Source organism: Lepisma saccharinum, chromosome 1, assembly GCF_977018435.1.
Source record: "Lepisma saccharinum chromosome 1, izLepSacc3.1, whole genome shotgun sequence".
NCBI classification, from domain to species: domain Eukaryota; kingdom Metazoa; phylum Arthropoda; class Insecta; order Zygentoma; family Lepismatidae; genus Lepisma; species Lepisma saccharinum.
This window is the reverse complement of record NC_139229.1, coordinates 24,004,098-24,023,420: the sequence shown is the minus strand read 5'-3', so window position 1 is coordinate 24,023,420 and position 19,323 is coordinate 24,004,098. Positions and strand designations below refer to the sequence as shown.

At 36.9% G+C, this 19,323-nt stretch overlaps 1 protein-coding gene across 1 annotated transcript in view; it reads left to right on the top strand.

Moving 5' to 3' along the window:
* Nucleotides 1-19,323, top strand: part of LOC145993689 (nuclear receptor coactivator 5-like) — a 58,638-nt gene that overhangs the window by 25,678 nt on the left and 13,637 nt on the right. The window contains exon 7 of the mRNA XM_083129460.1: nt 8,015-8,214. Within this exon, the coding sequence (XP_082985586.1) occupies nt 8,015-8,214 (200 nt within the window). The remainder of the gene's footprint in view (nt 1-8,014; nt 8,215-19,323) is intronic.

The following is a 19,323-nucleotide window of genomic DNA, read 5'->3' as shown; positions in this document are numbered from 1 at the left end:
ATCAAAGGAAGTGTTTTTGATGCCCTTTCTCAGTTCTTCCTTTCTCAAGGCACCTGTTGCATAGGCTTCACAGGTCACTGGTAAAGTTCAATATTCCATTTTCAAACGTGCCCCATGCATTTGTATGCTGTGACATTAAAAATATGTGTATTACTGCACTTTTGATAACACAATTTGTGAACTCCTAAGTAACATTTTCATTGCGTTCTGGATTTCGGTAATTTAGCAAGATTCTAGTTTATGTAAATATTTTGTTTATTCCTTATCATATGTTATGTGAGCAAACTTCATGATACTGTAGTGTTGCGTACCATATTTACAACGGAAGCAGTTTTGGAAGAAGTTACCGTATTTTCCATTATGTTTTGTGCGACAAATACCGAATTTTTAGCTCCCGTTTGTCGGTACGGGCACACTCGATCTTGGCCGGAACTATGCTACTTTACTCGGTGATGCCAAAATTTATCGCTCGACAAATGTGGATGTTGCGGCTCCAATATGATGGTAGGTGTGTACTTGGGATCTGCCGGAACCCAGCCACTTCGCTCAATGATTTAATACATTCCAAGAAGTGAAAATCGATGGAAACTGCTTTTGCACTTGGTTTCTTATAGCTGTTGAAATTATTCCGTGTCTAACATAAAATGAAAATACTGATTAAAATCTAAAATTAAAAAACAATGTGCATTATACATGTGTTATTACTGATTAATGGGTAAATTCTACCTCTTCTCCTATTTCCACAAATACTCTGCAGCATGTATTTTATGAAGCATTTTGCAGTATTATGATATTTCACTGCTTAGAACACTGATATTTTATACATATTTATGCACAGTATAGAGAATTTTGCAAGGATGCAATTGAACTTGTCAAGCATTTTATAAAATATTCTGAGATTTTCGTAATCGTTATTCTCTATAGAAAGATTACTGTATTAATTCGAGTTGAAATTGCTGTGTTGTGTTTATAGTTGACGCATTTCATTTTGCATGTTACCATGTGATCCAAAGCATATTTTTTGTTTTTGCGCATAACAATCTGTGGTATTTGTAACATTTAATATTTGGAGAACATTATATTTCCTGAAACTACATGTACTGGGAGTCCGTGCAAGATGTACGTAGCTTGAGTAGACATTCAAATGTGGGTGAAGAACTACTTAGAAACGTGTGCGGAACTAGGCCGTGGATTCCAGATCGATATTTCGTTTCTAAGCATTCATTGACCACTCTTTACTACCATGAATGACGTTACTACAAATGATTGGAACCTGCTTCCCCATTTGTGTTGCATTTTCAACCATATCCCGTGTTTTGCCACCAGTCTCGTTTACTGAGCTTATGCACATTGCGTGAATGTTTGTGACAAACTTAGATCGTCTGTAATTTTTATCGTGGTTTCGAATGATGCTATAATAACGTGCTATGCACAGAACAATCTTTTTTAAGCATTTTATGAGTTACGTGAGATCTAATACACCCATCAGTGTGTGTTCTGAGCATCCAAATATCTAATTTATTTGCAAGATTTTTGTCCGATATTGTGATATTTTGTTGTACTTACATGTGCAAACTATCATTCAAGAGTGGCTTATCTACTCCAGTATTTCCTTTCACTACAATACCTTTTTCCTTAACATATTTCAACTCTTTTAATAAACTGCAATATGTACTGGGTTATTATAAATTATTGACCCGATTTCATAAATTCACTGTAGCTTTATTATTAGACATATTGTCAAATAAACTTTGCAGCCATATAGAAAAACTCAAAAAAGTTTTTTTGTGACATACTACAAGTGCTCTATATGTTCCTCCCTAGCAATTCAGCAAATATCAAGTCGATAATCAAGTTCCTTCCACACTCGGTGCAGCATGTCCCTATCAATCCATTGGAAAGCACTGTTGATGCGAGCTCTCAGTTCTGTTAGGTTTGTTGGTAGCAGAGGCGTGAACACTGTATCCTTTATATAATCCCACACAAAAAAATCACATCGGGTTAGGTCCGGAGAGCGTGGAGGCCATGACAGGAATTGCTGATCATCATCCCCACCACGACCCATCCATCAGTTTGTCAATCTCCTGTTTAGGAATTCACGAACAACGAGATGGAAGTGGGGTGGAGCACCATCCGGTTGGAAGATGAAGTCCACACTGTCTGTTTCCAATTGTGGCATGAGCAATTTTTCCAGCATGTCCAGATACACGTGTCCTGTCACGGTCTGTTCTGAGAAGAAAAAGGGGCCATAAACTTTACACCGTGAGACTGCACAAAACACATAACGTTTGGTGAGTTTCTAATGTGCTGCACGACAGCGTGGGGACTCTCTGTCCCCCAGATTCGCACATTGTGTCTGTTCACTGCTCCATTCACAAAAAATGTTGCTTCATCACTAAAGATGAGTTTCTCACAAACCCCATCTTCTTCCATAAGCTCTTGCAACTGTACCAAAAATTCAACTTTGTCATCAGGCGTCAGGGCTTGTAGCAATTGCAAGCGGTAAGGCTTTTGCTTCAATTGTTTCCGTAAGATCTTCCAAACGGTAGGCTGTGGAATGTTCAGCTCTCTGCTTGCTTTGTTCGTCGACTTCTGTGGGCTTCGTGCAAAACTCGCTCGCACGCGCTCAACAGTTTCTTCAGTCACTGTAGGCCGACCAGTTGATTTCCCTTTACAGAGGCATCCTGAAGCTGTAAATTTAGGCCGACCAGTTGATTTCCTTTTACAGAGGCATCCTGAAGCTGTAAATTGTGCATACCATCGCCGAATGGACTTGGCAGTTGGTGGATCTTTGTTGAACTTCGTTTGGAAGTGTCGTTGCACTGTTACGACAGACTGATGTGAATGGAACTCAAGCACAACATAAGCTTTCTCTCTGCCTGTCGCCATATTGAATAAATGCTCACTGGTGTGCTCTCGTGGCAGAAATCAGAAGCGAACCTGCAACACAAAAAAACTTTTTGAGTTTTTCTATACATCTGCAAAGTTTTTTGACTATGTCAAATAATAAAGCTATAGTGAATTTATGAAATTGGGTCAATCATTTATAATAACCCTGTATATAATGAAGGAGACAGTAAAGACTTAACCACGCGAAAAGAAATAGTTTGATATTTGGCAAAGAAATATCTGAGAAGAAAGAGATCGTGGTTACTAAGTGCAGAGGCACAGAATACTGACGGCAGCGTCACTACCGTCAGTGTTGCCAGAAACAGTATATTGAAAACGGTTACTTTCACCAGTGTTTACTGCAAGGTGGATGGGTAGTTTCCTGATACAACTAACCAACCTTGTACTTACCTGCAACAACTTCTGCTTTGCAGACCAGCATTACCTGCAGATATGTGGCACAGCTATGGGTACCCGAATGGCTCCTCCTATACCAACCTGTTCATGGGCAGGCTGGAACAGGAATTCCTTGACTCCCAACAACTGAAACCACTCCTCTGGCTAAGATTCATTGATGACATTTTCCTCCTCTGGACACATGGCGAACCCTCCCTTACTACATTCCTAAACCAACTGAATGACTTCACTACCCTCAAATTCACCTGGTTCCACTCCAAAGACCAAGTGACCTTCTTGATGTGGACATCCACATCGTGGGAGACCTCTTGGAAACTTCCATACACATCAAACCGACCAACCACCTCCAGTATCTCCACCACTCCAGCTCACACCCCTACCACACTAAAACAGCCATCCCATTTTCCCTAACTCTCAGAGGCCAACGCCTCAACTCATCACCCTCATCCTGCCAAAATTACAACCTATGCCTGCACGAAGCCCTAACCAACCATGGCTGTCCCTCCACCCACATCAACAAACAAATCACAAGAGCCACCTCCCACAACCGCACCAAACAACCCAATACCACCCCCACATTACGAAAATCAGACATACCCTCCACTCGCTCCTCTCCATCCTACACAGTGATAGTCGGGATATACCTAGGTCGTCTTCCATCACCCCCCCCCCAACCTCATGAACATCTTGGTCCAAAACACTCCCATCCCTTCCACACCACTCCCCCCAGTTCACAGAGGATAGAAATCTGTTAGTGCTTTTTGACCTCGCCAACTGTGTGTCTACACCTGCACAGAATGGTCGTAGTGATGGGCAATGAACTCTGCCGTGAACTTCTGGTAATGATGCTCAGCTCCGTCTGGTAATGATGCTCATCTCCGTCATCTCGTAGAAGGCTTACTCTTCATCATCGTGATTCAATGACTCGTAAATCACTGTGTGTTTTGTTGTGTTTAGATACAGGCATAAAGTATAAACATCTAGGAATTACAAACTTGCATTTCCCCATTAATTGGAGACACTGAAGACAATCCAAGACACAACTCACAGTGCACGACAATGTTCCTTGTCCCTTCCAGTATCCCTAAGTTTATCCGGACAAAGTCGAAAAAGCTGATACATTAAAGGCTGGTGATCACGATGAAGCATCACTTGGCATTACAATCACGCAAGGAGCAGAGTTTTTATTCAGAGCGACTTAGTTATAATTCATAAACTGCACTTGTTTTCTTTAAGCAGCAGAGACGAGATCTTTAAGAACATGACAACTGAAATGTCGTGAAAAAGTTATAATGAATTGGGATTTTTTATATTTACTGTACCATAGTGGTACAGTAAAACCTGTCTATCCCGGAACATGATGGTTCCAAGCAAAATTTTCCATCTTAACAGTTTTTCTTCTTATACAGGATTGACTTTAAATACAGTATAGAGCGCTGCAGGAAAGAATGGAAAGACAGATTTACATTTCGCATTACTTATAATGTAGAGTACTAATGCATGTACGTACATGAATAAAAATGTGATACAGTCGCAATAAGCATAGCAGAGATTACAATTATGTAACTGCACAACATGTTGGTACACTTTTTACAATATTGTAAGAACGTACAGTGCATACTTATGTATCTTTTCCCCACAGCTGCTTCAAAGTTGGTTGACATGTTTTGATGACATGTCTGCGAAGAATCAGATTCATACAAAACCAAACACTATCACAGTTCGAGCACAACTGACGTGACATAAAAAAAAAATATGTACAAGAATCAGGCGTTCAAGTTCGTGCAACAATACCGAAACTACAAACCGTGCGAGCGCATTATTTCATATCGACAATGTTACCGATAAGCGAGTGGCAACAGAGGCATGTTCCACTTACAGTATTGCATTGTTTTCTTGCGAGCGAAAAAAATAAAGGAAGAAATTTCCATCTTACTGAGAATAAAAACATCTCGTTGGTCTTTAAATGGTGTTCTGTTTCCACGTTAAGGAGGTTTCCGCCTTAAGCAGGTCATTTTCAGGTATAAAATCGGTCCGTTCTGGGGACTTTTTTTCCGTATTTACAGGTTTCCTTCTTATAGAAGTTCCGGGATATGCAGTTTTTACTGTATTTTGTTACTGAAGTGCCATCAAGTGCAACTTTTACCCACACACTCGATCTACAGCATATGAATATTAACCTGTGTGGTGTTACTCCAAACATTTCCTGTGTACTTGTATATAAGCTGTTGGTGCACATTATATATTTATTACTGTATATACTGGACTACCAAAAGAATACAAATACAAATTCGAACTTTATGATACATTTTAACATTTCGTATTTTTTTACTGTCATATTTATAAGTGAATAAATGATTTTTAGAGAACGATAGTTCCACCATTTATGGTTTCAGACTGAACTATCAAGTCCGTGATTGTTTTAGAGGCGTTGCTAGTACTTAATACAGAAAAACTGGGAACAATGAGTTTTAATTTCCCATCAGGATACAGAAAATGAAAAGTTTCCAACATGGCGAGAAGTGATTTGCTCGGAACGATTGTTACAGTTATTGGTATTTTCTTTTTCAAAAACTGGTTTGTTGTAAGCAACTTAATCTGTTAAGAAAGCATGTCAAGAATGGTTTTGAATATTTTGCTTTTTCCTTAAAATCAGAAAGTATAGTTACGGGTTCTCGAAATGATACATCGTACTTCGGCTCTATCTGTTAAAATTTCCGTGTTCTGACATTTTGTCAGTAATTATAACACTACTTTTTTATTTTCTAGTACCGGTATATAGAAAGTTGCAGAGATGTAGTTTGAATCATGATACATTTATCATGGAGTACCACAAATTATACAGTGGCACTTTTAATTGTTCACCTAGTATACCTACAATCATAGCATACTGATGAAGCAGCCTTCTTTTAACAAGTGACTTGTTTATTCACCATCCTAGAATGGAATTGTTTTGTACCCTTGTTGTTACTACCAAAGTATTTTGTTGTACTTAAAGATATATTTTTGCCATTGAGCAACGAAGCAATAGTCCACTAAAACATTGTTACAGTTCGTGTACTTAGCCTAGAAGCTGAAATTGGCCCAACCATATCTGCTTGATGTGATTTATATTTCACTGCAAGCAACAGATGATTGTAGACAAAACACTGTCATTTCTCACTCTCTTTACTTGAATGAAGCTCACACATTGTCATATTTCATGTATTTAATAATATTGTCTTTAAATGAAAGTAGTCCTTTAGGTGGTTATGAGTTCAAGTCCTAGCAAGGCCATTTCTTTGTATGTTCATCAATTTCATCTAATCATCATTCATCTTTATTGCTGTGATAAGCCAAGAGAGGCTAAAAACAAGAGAAAGTGCAGTTCAATCAAAGTTTTCCTGATTTCCGTCACTTCTTATACACAACACTGCACCAAGCAGCAGTTGACACCTACATCACATTATGTAACTTTATGAAGAACACTGTTAAGTTTTTAGCAGCCAACATTTATGTTAACATGATGAAAGGAACATTCCTCCCGAAGCAAAATGTTGGCAAAGCCGAAATCTTAAGTAGTTACTCTTTATATTTATTTTATAAACAATTGATGTATGTTTCTAGGAGTTTTGGTATGATAAATACATTCTTTAACTTGGCTGAAAAAAAAATGCAATGCTGTGATTACACGGAATGGTTAGTTAGAAATTTGTTCTACAGTCTAATTTTAAAAAAATCCAGTCTGATTATTGCAGAAATATTTTTACACATTCTGTATATGTCTCTCTTTCTTAAATTACTTATACTTCAACCATATTCTTCATAGAAAAATATCAGCATCCTAGAACAGTGTAGCAGCTTTCTAGAAATGAAGATTTTCTTCAACATTATGTAGTTTCATTATACGATTTAGTGTGTGAAATTCCATTCTGCCAAAATTGAAATATATTATAAACATTGCCAAATTTTTATTTGGCTTTGTTACTATCTAACACTGTACTTCATCTCAAACTTTCCATTTTTCATAAATTGTAATAATTAATAATTTTGCACATAAATATTACTGTGTATCAACATTTTTTTATTTTTTCCCCTAAGAAATTCATTTTCTGCGCAGAACATTTCTGATTATAGTTTTCCAGTAACCCTCTGGTAAAGCACGAAACAGACTGATATAAAATGTTCAGTCATGATTTCACGATTCAAATTTTTTCATGGAAGCATAAATATGTTTTTAACAGCATATATTTCAAATGAAAATTTTCTGTTTAACTCATCTGCATATTCGTGAGATACTAATTAAATTGGCTTCTTCAAGTTGGATCCCAGTTTTAAAATAATGTGCTAAAAATTTCAGTCAGCTGTTAAATTCTGCCGATGTGCTACTTGTTTTGCCCCAAAACAAATTATTTAAATACATTAATGTTGATACCAAATATTTTTTGCATGGAATGGCAAGCGTAATGTTATGGATGACTTGCCGTTCAATGCTTTTGTTTATTCCTGTTGACAAGCCGTACGGATGTTTTAAGAAACCCTGTATTCTTCTTAAAACATTGATCTTTAACGGGCATTTCTTTTGTGCATATTCCGCGTTTTGTTATTACTTGCTCTTTTTTAAGTTTGATGGAGTGTTAGCACTTTCCATCCAGTTGGAGTGCACATGGAAGGGAGTTTGTATAATTCGTTGTCATAATCAAATTTATCAACATGTTGTTCTAATCAGGGAGTATGCAGAAGTGATAGAGAGAAGACTCAAGAAGATCGGTCTGTCCGTGGATCTTTTGTTCCCGAACGAAGATATACCACTTGGACGGGTTCTAGCGAATATTGCGAGTAGAGGCAGTTTGTATGCCGTCGTTGTCATGCCTCAGAACGAGGAGCATCGGAGTTTGACTCTCAATATCCTGTATGGAACCCCACAAGGTGAGCAATTATTTTACTTTTCAGAGACAAAATGGATATGTTTTCTTGTGATTTTTATTATTGACCACATGTTACCTTTTTCCATATGCTGTATTATATGTATGTTTCAAAAATCCGTTATGTTGTTGTTAACTGTTACCTTGGTTCGGAAGCTACTAAGAGAACATGAAACATTTCATGTTCAGTGTTCAAAGTTGTATGATAACTTTCTTATGCTTTTCCTGCAAGACAGGCTAATGGCTATTTTGCCTTTATTAGAGTGGTTATAATCTGAAAAAATGACTTTTGCATACTCGAATTTGTCGTTCTTGGATTTAACATTTTCCCGCGTTGTGTAACCTTTATACTCCTGCTGGCCCATATGTGGAATATCATTGATAACATGCCAGAGGCAAGCGTTCCATACATGGATCAGCACCACATGATGGAATTTAATTTGTCATTTCTCTAATACTGCAAATGATATTTCAATTCTGTGCTTTCGTTAATTTATTTACATTATGAATGTGTGATATACTGGAATTACAATGTTGAATTGTTTGATTTTTAACCATTGTTTTTACTTTCTGTTCGTACCTACATTTCAGACTGGTTCTATTTTAATCCTCAGGGTTGTATGTTTGTGATTATTTATTGTTGGCAGAGTTTCTACATCATCTAGTGATCTGGGTAAACTACCAGGGCGAATAACTTGGCTGTATCACAGGCTCCACCATGTGAGACAAGTTTGAGGTTGACACTTGAGGTAATCAATCTGATAATTCATGTTTGATTCTCCTTCAGTGCCGCTTACGTGCACTGCCAGTTCCTGAATGCTTGAGAGCATACAGTTGTCCTGGTGCGTCTGCTACACTGTTCCTTGATTGTATGCTGACTGACCAAAGCAGGGTTTGAGAAGTCTCTGTAAAGACTCTTCAAATAATCCTTCTAACCACTCTGTTTATATTACACCTTACAATATAACCACACATATCGACATCTTTCCCAAATGACATCCTGTGTTCGGGGACAGATAATAGTTAGACACAATTGCACATCCCTGAGAATGGTGACAGAACCAACCTCTAAAATGTAGGTATGAATAGAAAGCAAAGACAGTGGTTAAAAGCCCAACAATGCAACATGAATCAATCACCACTGATCAGCCACAAAGTGGAATTACAATGCTATACAAGGATTGGAAGTTTGTCCAAGCCTGGTTTTATTTCTTAGCCGGTATGTACTGTATTTTAAAGCATGAAATGTTTTTAGAAATTTCAGAAATGGGGACTATTCATTATAAAGGGTTGTGTTTTGTTTTGCATTGAATTGATAAGGCTTTTACAGGAAGTACCTACAGTCGTGCTTAGTTGCAAATTGTTCCATAGTTCATTACAAAAAATATAGTTAAAATGTATTATAGCAAGAAAGTAGTGTTGCTAACTATTCCTAAGTAGTCTATTGGTTCTGTAGAGGCTATGTAGCCTAGTTACTTGAATTTATGTACCACAAAAGACCACCCTTTGAGAGAATATTACTTTCTCATTTTTTTTTAAAAGAAGCACTAAAATAATTTGTTTTTAAAAAATGTAATTTCTTAAACTTTCATCTGCCCCTATTTGACCTCTCTGTAGTGAACAGCAAGGTAAAGGGTTTGTGATATTAGGGTACATATATATGTTATATAGCTACAATAAACAATACATATTTACTCAGCATACTACTAGACTAAGGCACTCATCAGCACCTGTCATTCTTTTTTTAGTAGAACATAATCCATTTATTATTTTTTAAATTGGATTATTACCAACACACCTTTGCATGGTTGAAGAAACCATACAATTTTAGATTTCTTTGTATTCACTTCTGTTTACTGTGGAGCCAAATAGAAATTTGTGTGTAAAATTTAAATCATCATCATAATAGTTTTCTTTCTATGGCTTGAAAACCTCTTAGCTTGAGAGGCTACTGTCTGTTAAAACTGAACCCTTTTTGGTCAACAAAAGTTCATTTTATAGAAGTGTCTTTTGACTTCAAAATTTGATCATTTTGTTGTTAGTCCTGTCAATAGAAAATCAGATTTATATACCGTATTTAAGCATGTATAATACACACCATGGTTTATGATCGGGAAAAGTGGCACACAATCAATCTCTTATATAATGCGTAGTGCAAGAAATGCACATGAGTAGGTGAACACTCGTGTATATGCTTTAAATTACGTACATATTAAATGCACACACACACACACACATACACATATATTTATTCGAAAAAAATCTTCTTTGATGTTCGAGTATACACACACAATTTACTCGGACACTGCCTCCCACGATGTTCCACGGATTGTGTTGAACACAATTGCTGTGCACGTTGCATCAAACACAGCTAAGGGGCTGTTAGCTACTATACCCTGAAAATGTTCACTGCACTACACAAACACGGTGGTGCGAGCCTTGATGCAAGCGGCAATAGTTCTTGCATTCGGTAACAGAGTGCAGTATATGCAAGGCATGTCTAGAGGGACTCGAGACGGTCTGCGCTACATATTTGCATAATGTAGAATTTAATTTAATTATTTCTCTTGATATCGTTATTAAGTGCCTTGTGCGTCGGTGTGTAGCATTCAATTACTTGACCTACAGTGAGAATTTTATTTTCTGTGTAATATCTAGAGCTCAATTGTGGGCTTTGGCCGGTCATCCTTCAGGAGCGAGTTGTAAATGTATCTATTGCAAACAAGACTACTTACTGATTTGCCCGAATAAGTGGCTAAAGAACACATGCAATTTCTTTAGTCACTTATTCGGGCAAATCAGTAAGTAGTCTTGTTTGCAATAGATGCATTTAAAAATATATATAGGTAAATATATCTAAAAGAGAATTGTTAATCTTTTTTCATCAGACAGTTCTTGAAATTGATCAATTCACTCAAATGCATGGATGGGCAAAGGACATATCCTGGGCGTTTGTTACCTTGCACATATAGAAGTGACTCACTTCCGAAAGACTGCTTCTGGAACTATTCGTTTCGTGCAATGCATAAGATCAAGGATGGTAAATGTTTGATTGATTGATTTGGTGTTTTAAGTCCACTTTATGTACAGTAAGCCTAATCGGGACTGGACCTACAGTTTTAAGTGGGATCCAAATCACTATGTGCCCCCACCGAGTATTGAACCCGAAACCCCTCGATTACAAGGCGACAACGTGAAACATGTTAATGACGACTATGAACAGATGTTACTTAACGCTTTAAATCAGTGGTTCCCAACGTGTGTGCGGCAGCACTCTGGTACATCGTGATTGACTTACATGGACGCTGCAAAATGTTTCAATATTTTCACTGAATTGTTAGTCAATGCTATCAGTGTTTCAAATATGTGCTTTTTTAGTACATTTTTACATGTGAAATGTTTCTGAATTTGAAATACGTGTTTATTTTTTAACTTAAGACATGCAGTCTTATGTTGCAAGTGGGCTACATTCTGGGTGCCATGGAAAATCTTGAAACACTAAGGGCACCGTGAAGCAAAAAAATTTGGGAAACCTTGCTTTAAATGGTCGAAAGTCAATATCTGTGAACCATGGAAAATTATGCTAGGATGAAAAATATGAAACACTAGGGAAGAAGGAATACGAGCAATGTCACTGACTGACACTTCAATCATAAGCATCACAACCGATTTATTGTGAGCGGGGACACATTCTGTATAATACCCAAATATCTTAATACACAAAATACATTTTTCTGGACTGGACGCGTCCTCCCCTCGGTCCCGTTAACGATGCACGTGCTTTCAATGCTGAATGAATGTTGTTTGTTAACATATGGTCGATGTGTTGGTAGTCTTGCATTGTACATACCTGAGATTGCATGTTATACTAATTAGTTTGCACTAGCCAGTACTAATTGTAAATTACGTAATTAAAAGGGTCTTAATTGAATAAAAAAATCTTGTATTACTTCAAATATAGCGTGATTTTTGGGGGAAATTGTTGAAAATAAGTTGAACTGTTATTCTTACTTTTTCAATTGAAGATGAAGTTACAAGGGAGAGGAGTAAATCTCCATTGAGTATAAAAATTTTATTGTAAACACCCGTATGTGAACAGCACGCGACACCACTGAAGAAATGGCTTTCTTAGTTGTAGCTTGTAAAGCAGTTTGTATGTTGATCAAGAGCGAATGACATCACTAGAGCACTAGAGGTGAGCACTAGATCACCACCAGAACCGCACCATTTTGCTCAATAACGAAAAATGTTTCTCACATGACAAATAACAATATTACGGCTCTTGTACAATGGTAGGTGAGCACTAGATCACCACCAAAACTGCAGCATTTTGCTCATTAACGCAAAATGTTTCTCGTGTGACAAACCACAATATTATGGCTCTATTAAGAGGGTAGGTGAGCACTAGATCACCACCAGAACCACACCATTTCACTCATTAATGCAAAATGTTTCTCGTGTGACAAATCACAATGTTACGGCCCTTGTGAGATGGTAGGTGAGCACTAGATCACCACCAGAACTGCTTCATTTCGCTCATTAATGCCTAATGCCTAATGTTTCTCGTGTGACAAATCACAATATTGCTTCTTTCGTAAGATGGTAGGTGAGCACTAGATCACCACCAAAACCACACCAATATTTCTTGTGTGACAAATCACAATATTACAGCTCTCGTGAGATGGTAGGTGAGCACTAGTTCATCACCAGAACTGCACCATTTCGCTCAATAACGCAAAATGTTTCTCGTGTAACAAATAACAATATCACGGCTCTCGTAAAATGGTAGATGAGTACTAGATCACCACCAGAACCGTACCATTTTGCTCAATAATGCAAAATATTTTTCGTGTGACAAATCACAATACATTACGGCTCTCTTGAGATGGTAGGTTTGCACTAGATCACCACCAGAAAACTGCACCACTTCACTCATTAAAGCAATATGTTTCTCATGTGACTGTTGGTGAGCACTAGATCACCATCAGAACTGCACCACTTTGTACATTAATGCAAAATGTTTCTCGTGTGACAAATCACAATGTTATGGCTCTCGTGAGATGATAGGTGAACAGCAGATCACCACCAGAACCACACAACTTTGCTCATTAATTAAAATGTTTCTCGTGCGACAAATACCAATGTTATGGCTCTCATGTCACTGTAGACGAGCCCTGGATCACCACCAGAACTGCACCACTTTGCTCATCAATGAAAAATGTTTCTCGTGTGACAAATCACAGTGTTACAGCTCTCGTGAGATGATAGGTGAGCACTAGATCACCACCAGAACTAAACCACTTCGCTCATTAACACAAAATGTTTCTTGTAAATCAAATACGAAAGTTACAGCTTCCATATGATGAATTATTTTCTTGTAGTTACGATTATTACAAGCATAAGAAAACAGTTTTTAGTTGTGATGTTTCAGGAGAACACACGCTCCCTTCAGCAGACATTTATTTATATTATGACAATGGTTAGTAATTTTTTGAACAAAAGGAATCCGTTATATAATGGATGTTGTCAATGTTATATTGTTGTAATATAGCAACCTAACCTAACCTATCTTTAGTCAAAATATAAATAAATGTCTGATGAAGCATGTGTTCTCCTGAAACGTCACAACGAAAAAACTGTTTTCTTATGCTGTAATAACTGTAAACTACAAGAAAATAATTCTACAATGCAAGCAATGCGTACATACAAGAAAAACTATTATTCCATATGATGGTAAGTGCACATCGAATCACCTGCCAGATCAGTCATTTTCCTTTGTAACGCAAAATGTTCCTTGAGGAACAAATACCAATGTTACAGCTTCCGCGTGCTGGTAGGTGCCCACTCTATTACTGTTATCACCCATCAGGAACACACCAGTTTGCTTTGTGATGCAAGACCTTCTGATAGAAGGCGAAAAATCTTGGGAAACATCTATTTTCACATGGTTTTATGTAGCTGTCTGAATTAGTCCATGTATAAGACACTTTATAGTTTTCTCTTAGACAAAATGTTGAATAGTATACATGTATAAATGTGATGCATTTTGTTTTATAAACCCTAAAACACATGACTGTTGGAGTTCCGTGGTATTTTTCATTGTTTTAGCACGAAATGTGTTGACATTCGCATAGCACAACCAAATTGTTCTATTTTTCTAATGTTACTGCAAGAAATTGTGGTTATGTGGGTGACCATGAGTGTTATATGAGTGTCAAGTGAGTTTTTTCAGACAACTCAAAAATTGATCCTCCATTTGCATGCATGCTCAATAGTAGTTTAATTTACACTTATGTCAAGGTGTTTCGTAGAGAAGATGAGGATATTTCATTTTTCTTCTCTTATACTTGCGAACGTGGGCCATAATTTTGATGCTGCATTGAATTTTTAACGTAAAACAGGCATTTTGCCTAATTTTTCAATGTAGCTGTGAATTTTAACTGATTGGCATTACCAGGATAAACATTAAATTTCGTTTTGCGTTTGTGAAATACAAATATTTAGTATATATTAAATGAAACATAAGCCCCTACTTATGTGTGGTTTGCAATTTTTTTACAAATTCCATTGTTTCGAACACACTGGCAGATCTTTCCTCAGCAGTGTCAAAAAGTCAATTCAAAGAATAAAAAGTGGTCAAAAGGAAAAGATAAATGACTTGTGAATAAAAAACTGCATTTGCGTCATTGCTATCAGCTATCTTGCGTAAAGATGCACTATCTACCATTGTGCGGTACGGCCCCCTTTTTACTGATGCATTTGTGTAATACTTGCAAGCTGTGGTTATGCAAACTTAAATTGCTACTCATATTTAGATACTTTGTAACATGGAATTCATTATAACTGAAAAAGAGTATTATGAGGAATTCATTATAACTGAAAAAAAGTCTCGTGAAAATGCATTTTTGAATTTTAATTTATCAGAGATATGTATTTATTGAGCATATTAAAACGTGTATGCCGCTCGGATTTCCGTTACCCTGCTTTTCCTTTTATGCCAACAAAAGCGTGATTATCAGGATCAATTAACACAAGCCTCCGACTCAAAAACTCAAAATGAGTCTCGAGTCTACAAAAACAAACCACGTATATCAGTAGCGCTAGTAGCGGTGACAGGAGGACCATTGTGATATCAAGCTATCAAAGTCAACTTATCGTGATTAGCCAAACCTTTCCAGAACTCAAGACACATCTTAATTGTACCAACCTTCCATGTGACATCCACACCAAACAGATTTAAAAATCTTTCACCTGTTCTCCCTCCAAGCCTCTTCCTTCCAACTCAGGGTGGCTAGCTACTCACCGGGAATTCTGCATAAATTATTGGCTCCGGGAATTATGCGTGGATTCTGCTTGAATTTTTCTCCGGAGACGTGAAAAATTTGCAACTTTTGTTAATCCAACTGGCATTGAATTTATACATATTTATAAATGCATTGAGGCAAGTTTTTCACAGTTTAGCTTTTATATTAATCGGGGAAGGAAAAGAAAGTTGCGTTAAAAATAAAACTGAATTCTTGCAATCCGTTGACTTCGTTACTGTTCTTTGCAGAACAAGATCTGACTGACGGAAGACAAGATATCTTAAAGATGATTAGATAAATTTTAGTCTGAAATTCTTATACAATTAACAATTTTCGTAGATTAGAATATAAACCGTAACATTTGTGACTTGTGTTTGTAGCTGTATTTTGAGTCTGAGTATGCCCTGCAACTGTTTTCAAGAAACAAATCCTCACCAATTCCTTAATGATAGATACAATATATCAATAGCAATTACGAGATTATAACCATTGCTAAATGTTATTCAATTAGGCCATGTGCTGCGTTAGCCTATTGGATTTTCACATTAATCATCATAGTAAGAAAAACATTTACAGTGTTTTGAAAATTACAGCATGCAGGACTGTTTGTACATATACCACCTAATGAAATGTCGTACCTAAAAGAACATGCGATAGCAGGCATGCATTTAACATTAACAGAGCATAACAATATTACTGCTGACCTAAATTCAATTTAGACACTTTCAAGTGACATTCTGTCAAGCATATTATAATACATGCAGAAAATTGTTTTGACTGGATGGATTTCTTTCACCCTAGCCAAAGTTAGCATATGTATCTCAATAATTAAGTCCCTTATATGTTGAACCACCTTTCACCCAAAAAATAGTAAACATACAGTGCGTCAAAACCTGATGATAAGGACAAATAATGTTTTTCCTTGTTTTCTACATTCGTTTGTAATTATTGAACATCTTTTCCCAAGATGGCTGCCCGACGTGCAAAACTCCCTCCAAGTCTTGCGTTAGAAAAATTCGCGAATCATGGCCATGACCATATCACACGATTTGCTAGCGTACTGAAGAAGGTGTTAAACTTTAAAATTATCCAAGTTCCTAGTGCACTCACCTGATTATAGCACAGGTGTGAAGCGAAATGTGTACTTACATATCACAATGTATTCCCATCGAAATCCATCACGACCGAATCCATAAATCAATTATCGTTTTTCACACTAACTTTTGCTTCAGTGTTTGTTGCGTTTCACAAATCGCAAACTTGGCAAACTTGTCGTGCAATTCGGATTCACTTATGATCCTAGAATAACCATGATTCCTGTTGATTCTTCCTGCTCTTTACATTACAACATTCATTATCCTCCATTTTCCTGGACCGAGTATATGATCCATTCTTTTTATCCAGTTCTTTCAACCGATTCCGTTCACCTAAATTCCATAGTTTCCTGCTTCACCAACTAGTTCCGCGATCCATCCTTTTAACCAGTTCCTTGAGAACGATACCATTCTTGAATGATTTTCCTCGCTCTTGCAAACTTGCATATCTCACTTTAAATTAAGTTTGCATTATAAACAGATACTGTTTATTTAAAACACTATCACTCATTGAATAAAAATGACCATCATAAGTAGTTCAATAAACAAAACATTAATTATGTTAATTTGAAATCAGAGTTGCATTGAGGACATCTATTGAGTGTTCCTAATACTGTATAACAGTTCTGTCAGCTGCACTGCATTCAGCTGCCATCTGTGATCAATCATCATACTCAGTCGGCTTCTATATTTCTGTACCAATCTTTTAGCATTTTAAAATCTCACTCTGAACATATATGATCAGCAAGCTAAATTAAATATATCGACTCGTGAAAGATGCTTATGACACGTATCATCATAATATGTAATCATCTTAAAATACTAAGTTTGGTTTGTAATTGTATTTGGTATGCACTTACTTTCACCAGGGTATAGCATGGACCAGTTATTTAAGACCAGCCCCACAATGAATCAGACACGACATGATGCAATGAGTCATTTTTGTTGCAAACTGACTTGGGGAAGGTTTAACATGAGGCTCTTATGTGTGGCCGCACAGCAGACCAAACTTTTGACGTGTCACGTTGTGATGGTTTCTGACAAGACGAGTCACGTTGTGACGGTTTGCGACAAAAGAACGAAAGTCTGGGGAATTTTGTCCTGCGAGGAGCGCCATGCAACAAAATGCTCTGTCCATGCACGAATCCACTTTCTTCAGCACACCAACTGCATGTGATCACCACTGATCATTTGACATCATTTACGTACAGGTTTTACAGTGCATGCAAGGTCAAAATTGGAGTTTAATTCAGAGAATCTAATCGTACTGTTGCAAGTGAGGCCTCCGTTGTATGATTATTCCTCTACTGAGCACCATAATAATGACAAAATTGGTAATGAAGTGGCAGAAAAAAAAATAAAAAGTGTTGGAAATTATCTTGTATGTGGACAGATAATGTAATGTACAAAATACATCTTAAATTGTACAAGAAAAACAATCTTGAAGCCACTTCGATATTTATTTATTGAATAACTATGTCTGCAGTTCACGAATGGAACTTTTTCTTTTTTGGATGGGTTCTATCTATTGCTTGGATTCATGTGTAATGCGGAAATATATTTACAAGGAAATCTACTCTCTTTTGAGGGGAGATAAATTAGCATTACATTGAAAAATAAACTAGAAATACAATATAAAACAAAGTTACGCAATTGATTACTCATTTCCTCACAGAATAAGAAATGTGTTTTCAAAGCTTCAATGGCTTTACTGAAATTCCATGTTTTCATGTATGTGCTTGTAATTTTCTTTTTGTCAAGCAACATATTTAGTTTTTAAACCAACAAAAATAACTGACCTTGTTAACCTGTTGTTTTACGATGAATACTGCAATGCAAGGACCTACATGGATAGCCAGTAGATGTATCAATTGCCATACGTATTGCGCTATGAAAAGGTTGTTGACCTACCAGCACATAGCAGAAATTAATGCGTCATTCTTCAAAAACTATGTGTTTTTTCAGTTCAGTCTTTTTTCTTAATTTGTATACATTCAAGAGTATGACGTACTCGAATCACAAACAATAATGGTTATTACTTCTATTTCTAATAAACTCTTTTTGAAAGAGTGTTTGCACATTTTTTTTTCAACAATCGTTTTGTGTAACTGCAATAATGACAAAAAATTTTAAAAAATGTTTATAACGTACCTACTGCTTTTACAATAACAATTACTTATGTAAACATCGTAAACGAAAATTGTATTTCTCCTTTCAAGGTTTGTAAATATGAACTGTAACACTTGTGTTTGCGTGCATTGAAAAACGGTAAATTCTTTAATCTCTATTCATGTTGGGGTGCCAGTTACCCAGTAGCAGCACGTTTGCTAGTGGAATGACATCATTCAAGCTTCTGCAGAACTGGGTGTGGCTGATCTTGATTTCACACATATTCGTTTCTGAAGCTAACAGTGGCTCTATAAAGGAATTTACGATACACCATTTTATAGTCCCCCCACTGCACACTCTTTATTATCCAAGAGTTGCCAATGAAACTTTGCTTGATTTTAGGTACTAAAGGTCCCGGCCGGTTCAAATCCGGAAATTTTTCTAACGTTGGAAGCAGCGGGTACCTGGGGGGTAAAGGTAGTCAGGGGCGTGATACTGATCACATCACCCCTACTCACGACCAAATCGAGAAAGTGTGGGGTGTTTTCCCCACACCCCCAATACGGCTTCATGGCATCGTGCTAAGCACAGGGGAGCACTTTACTT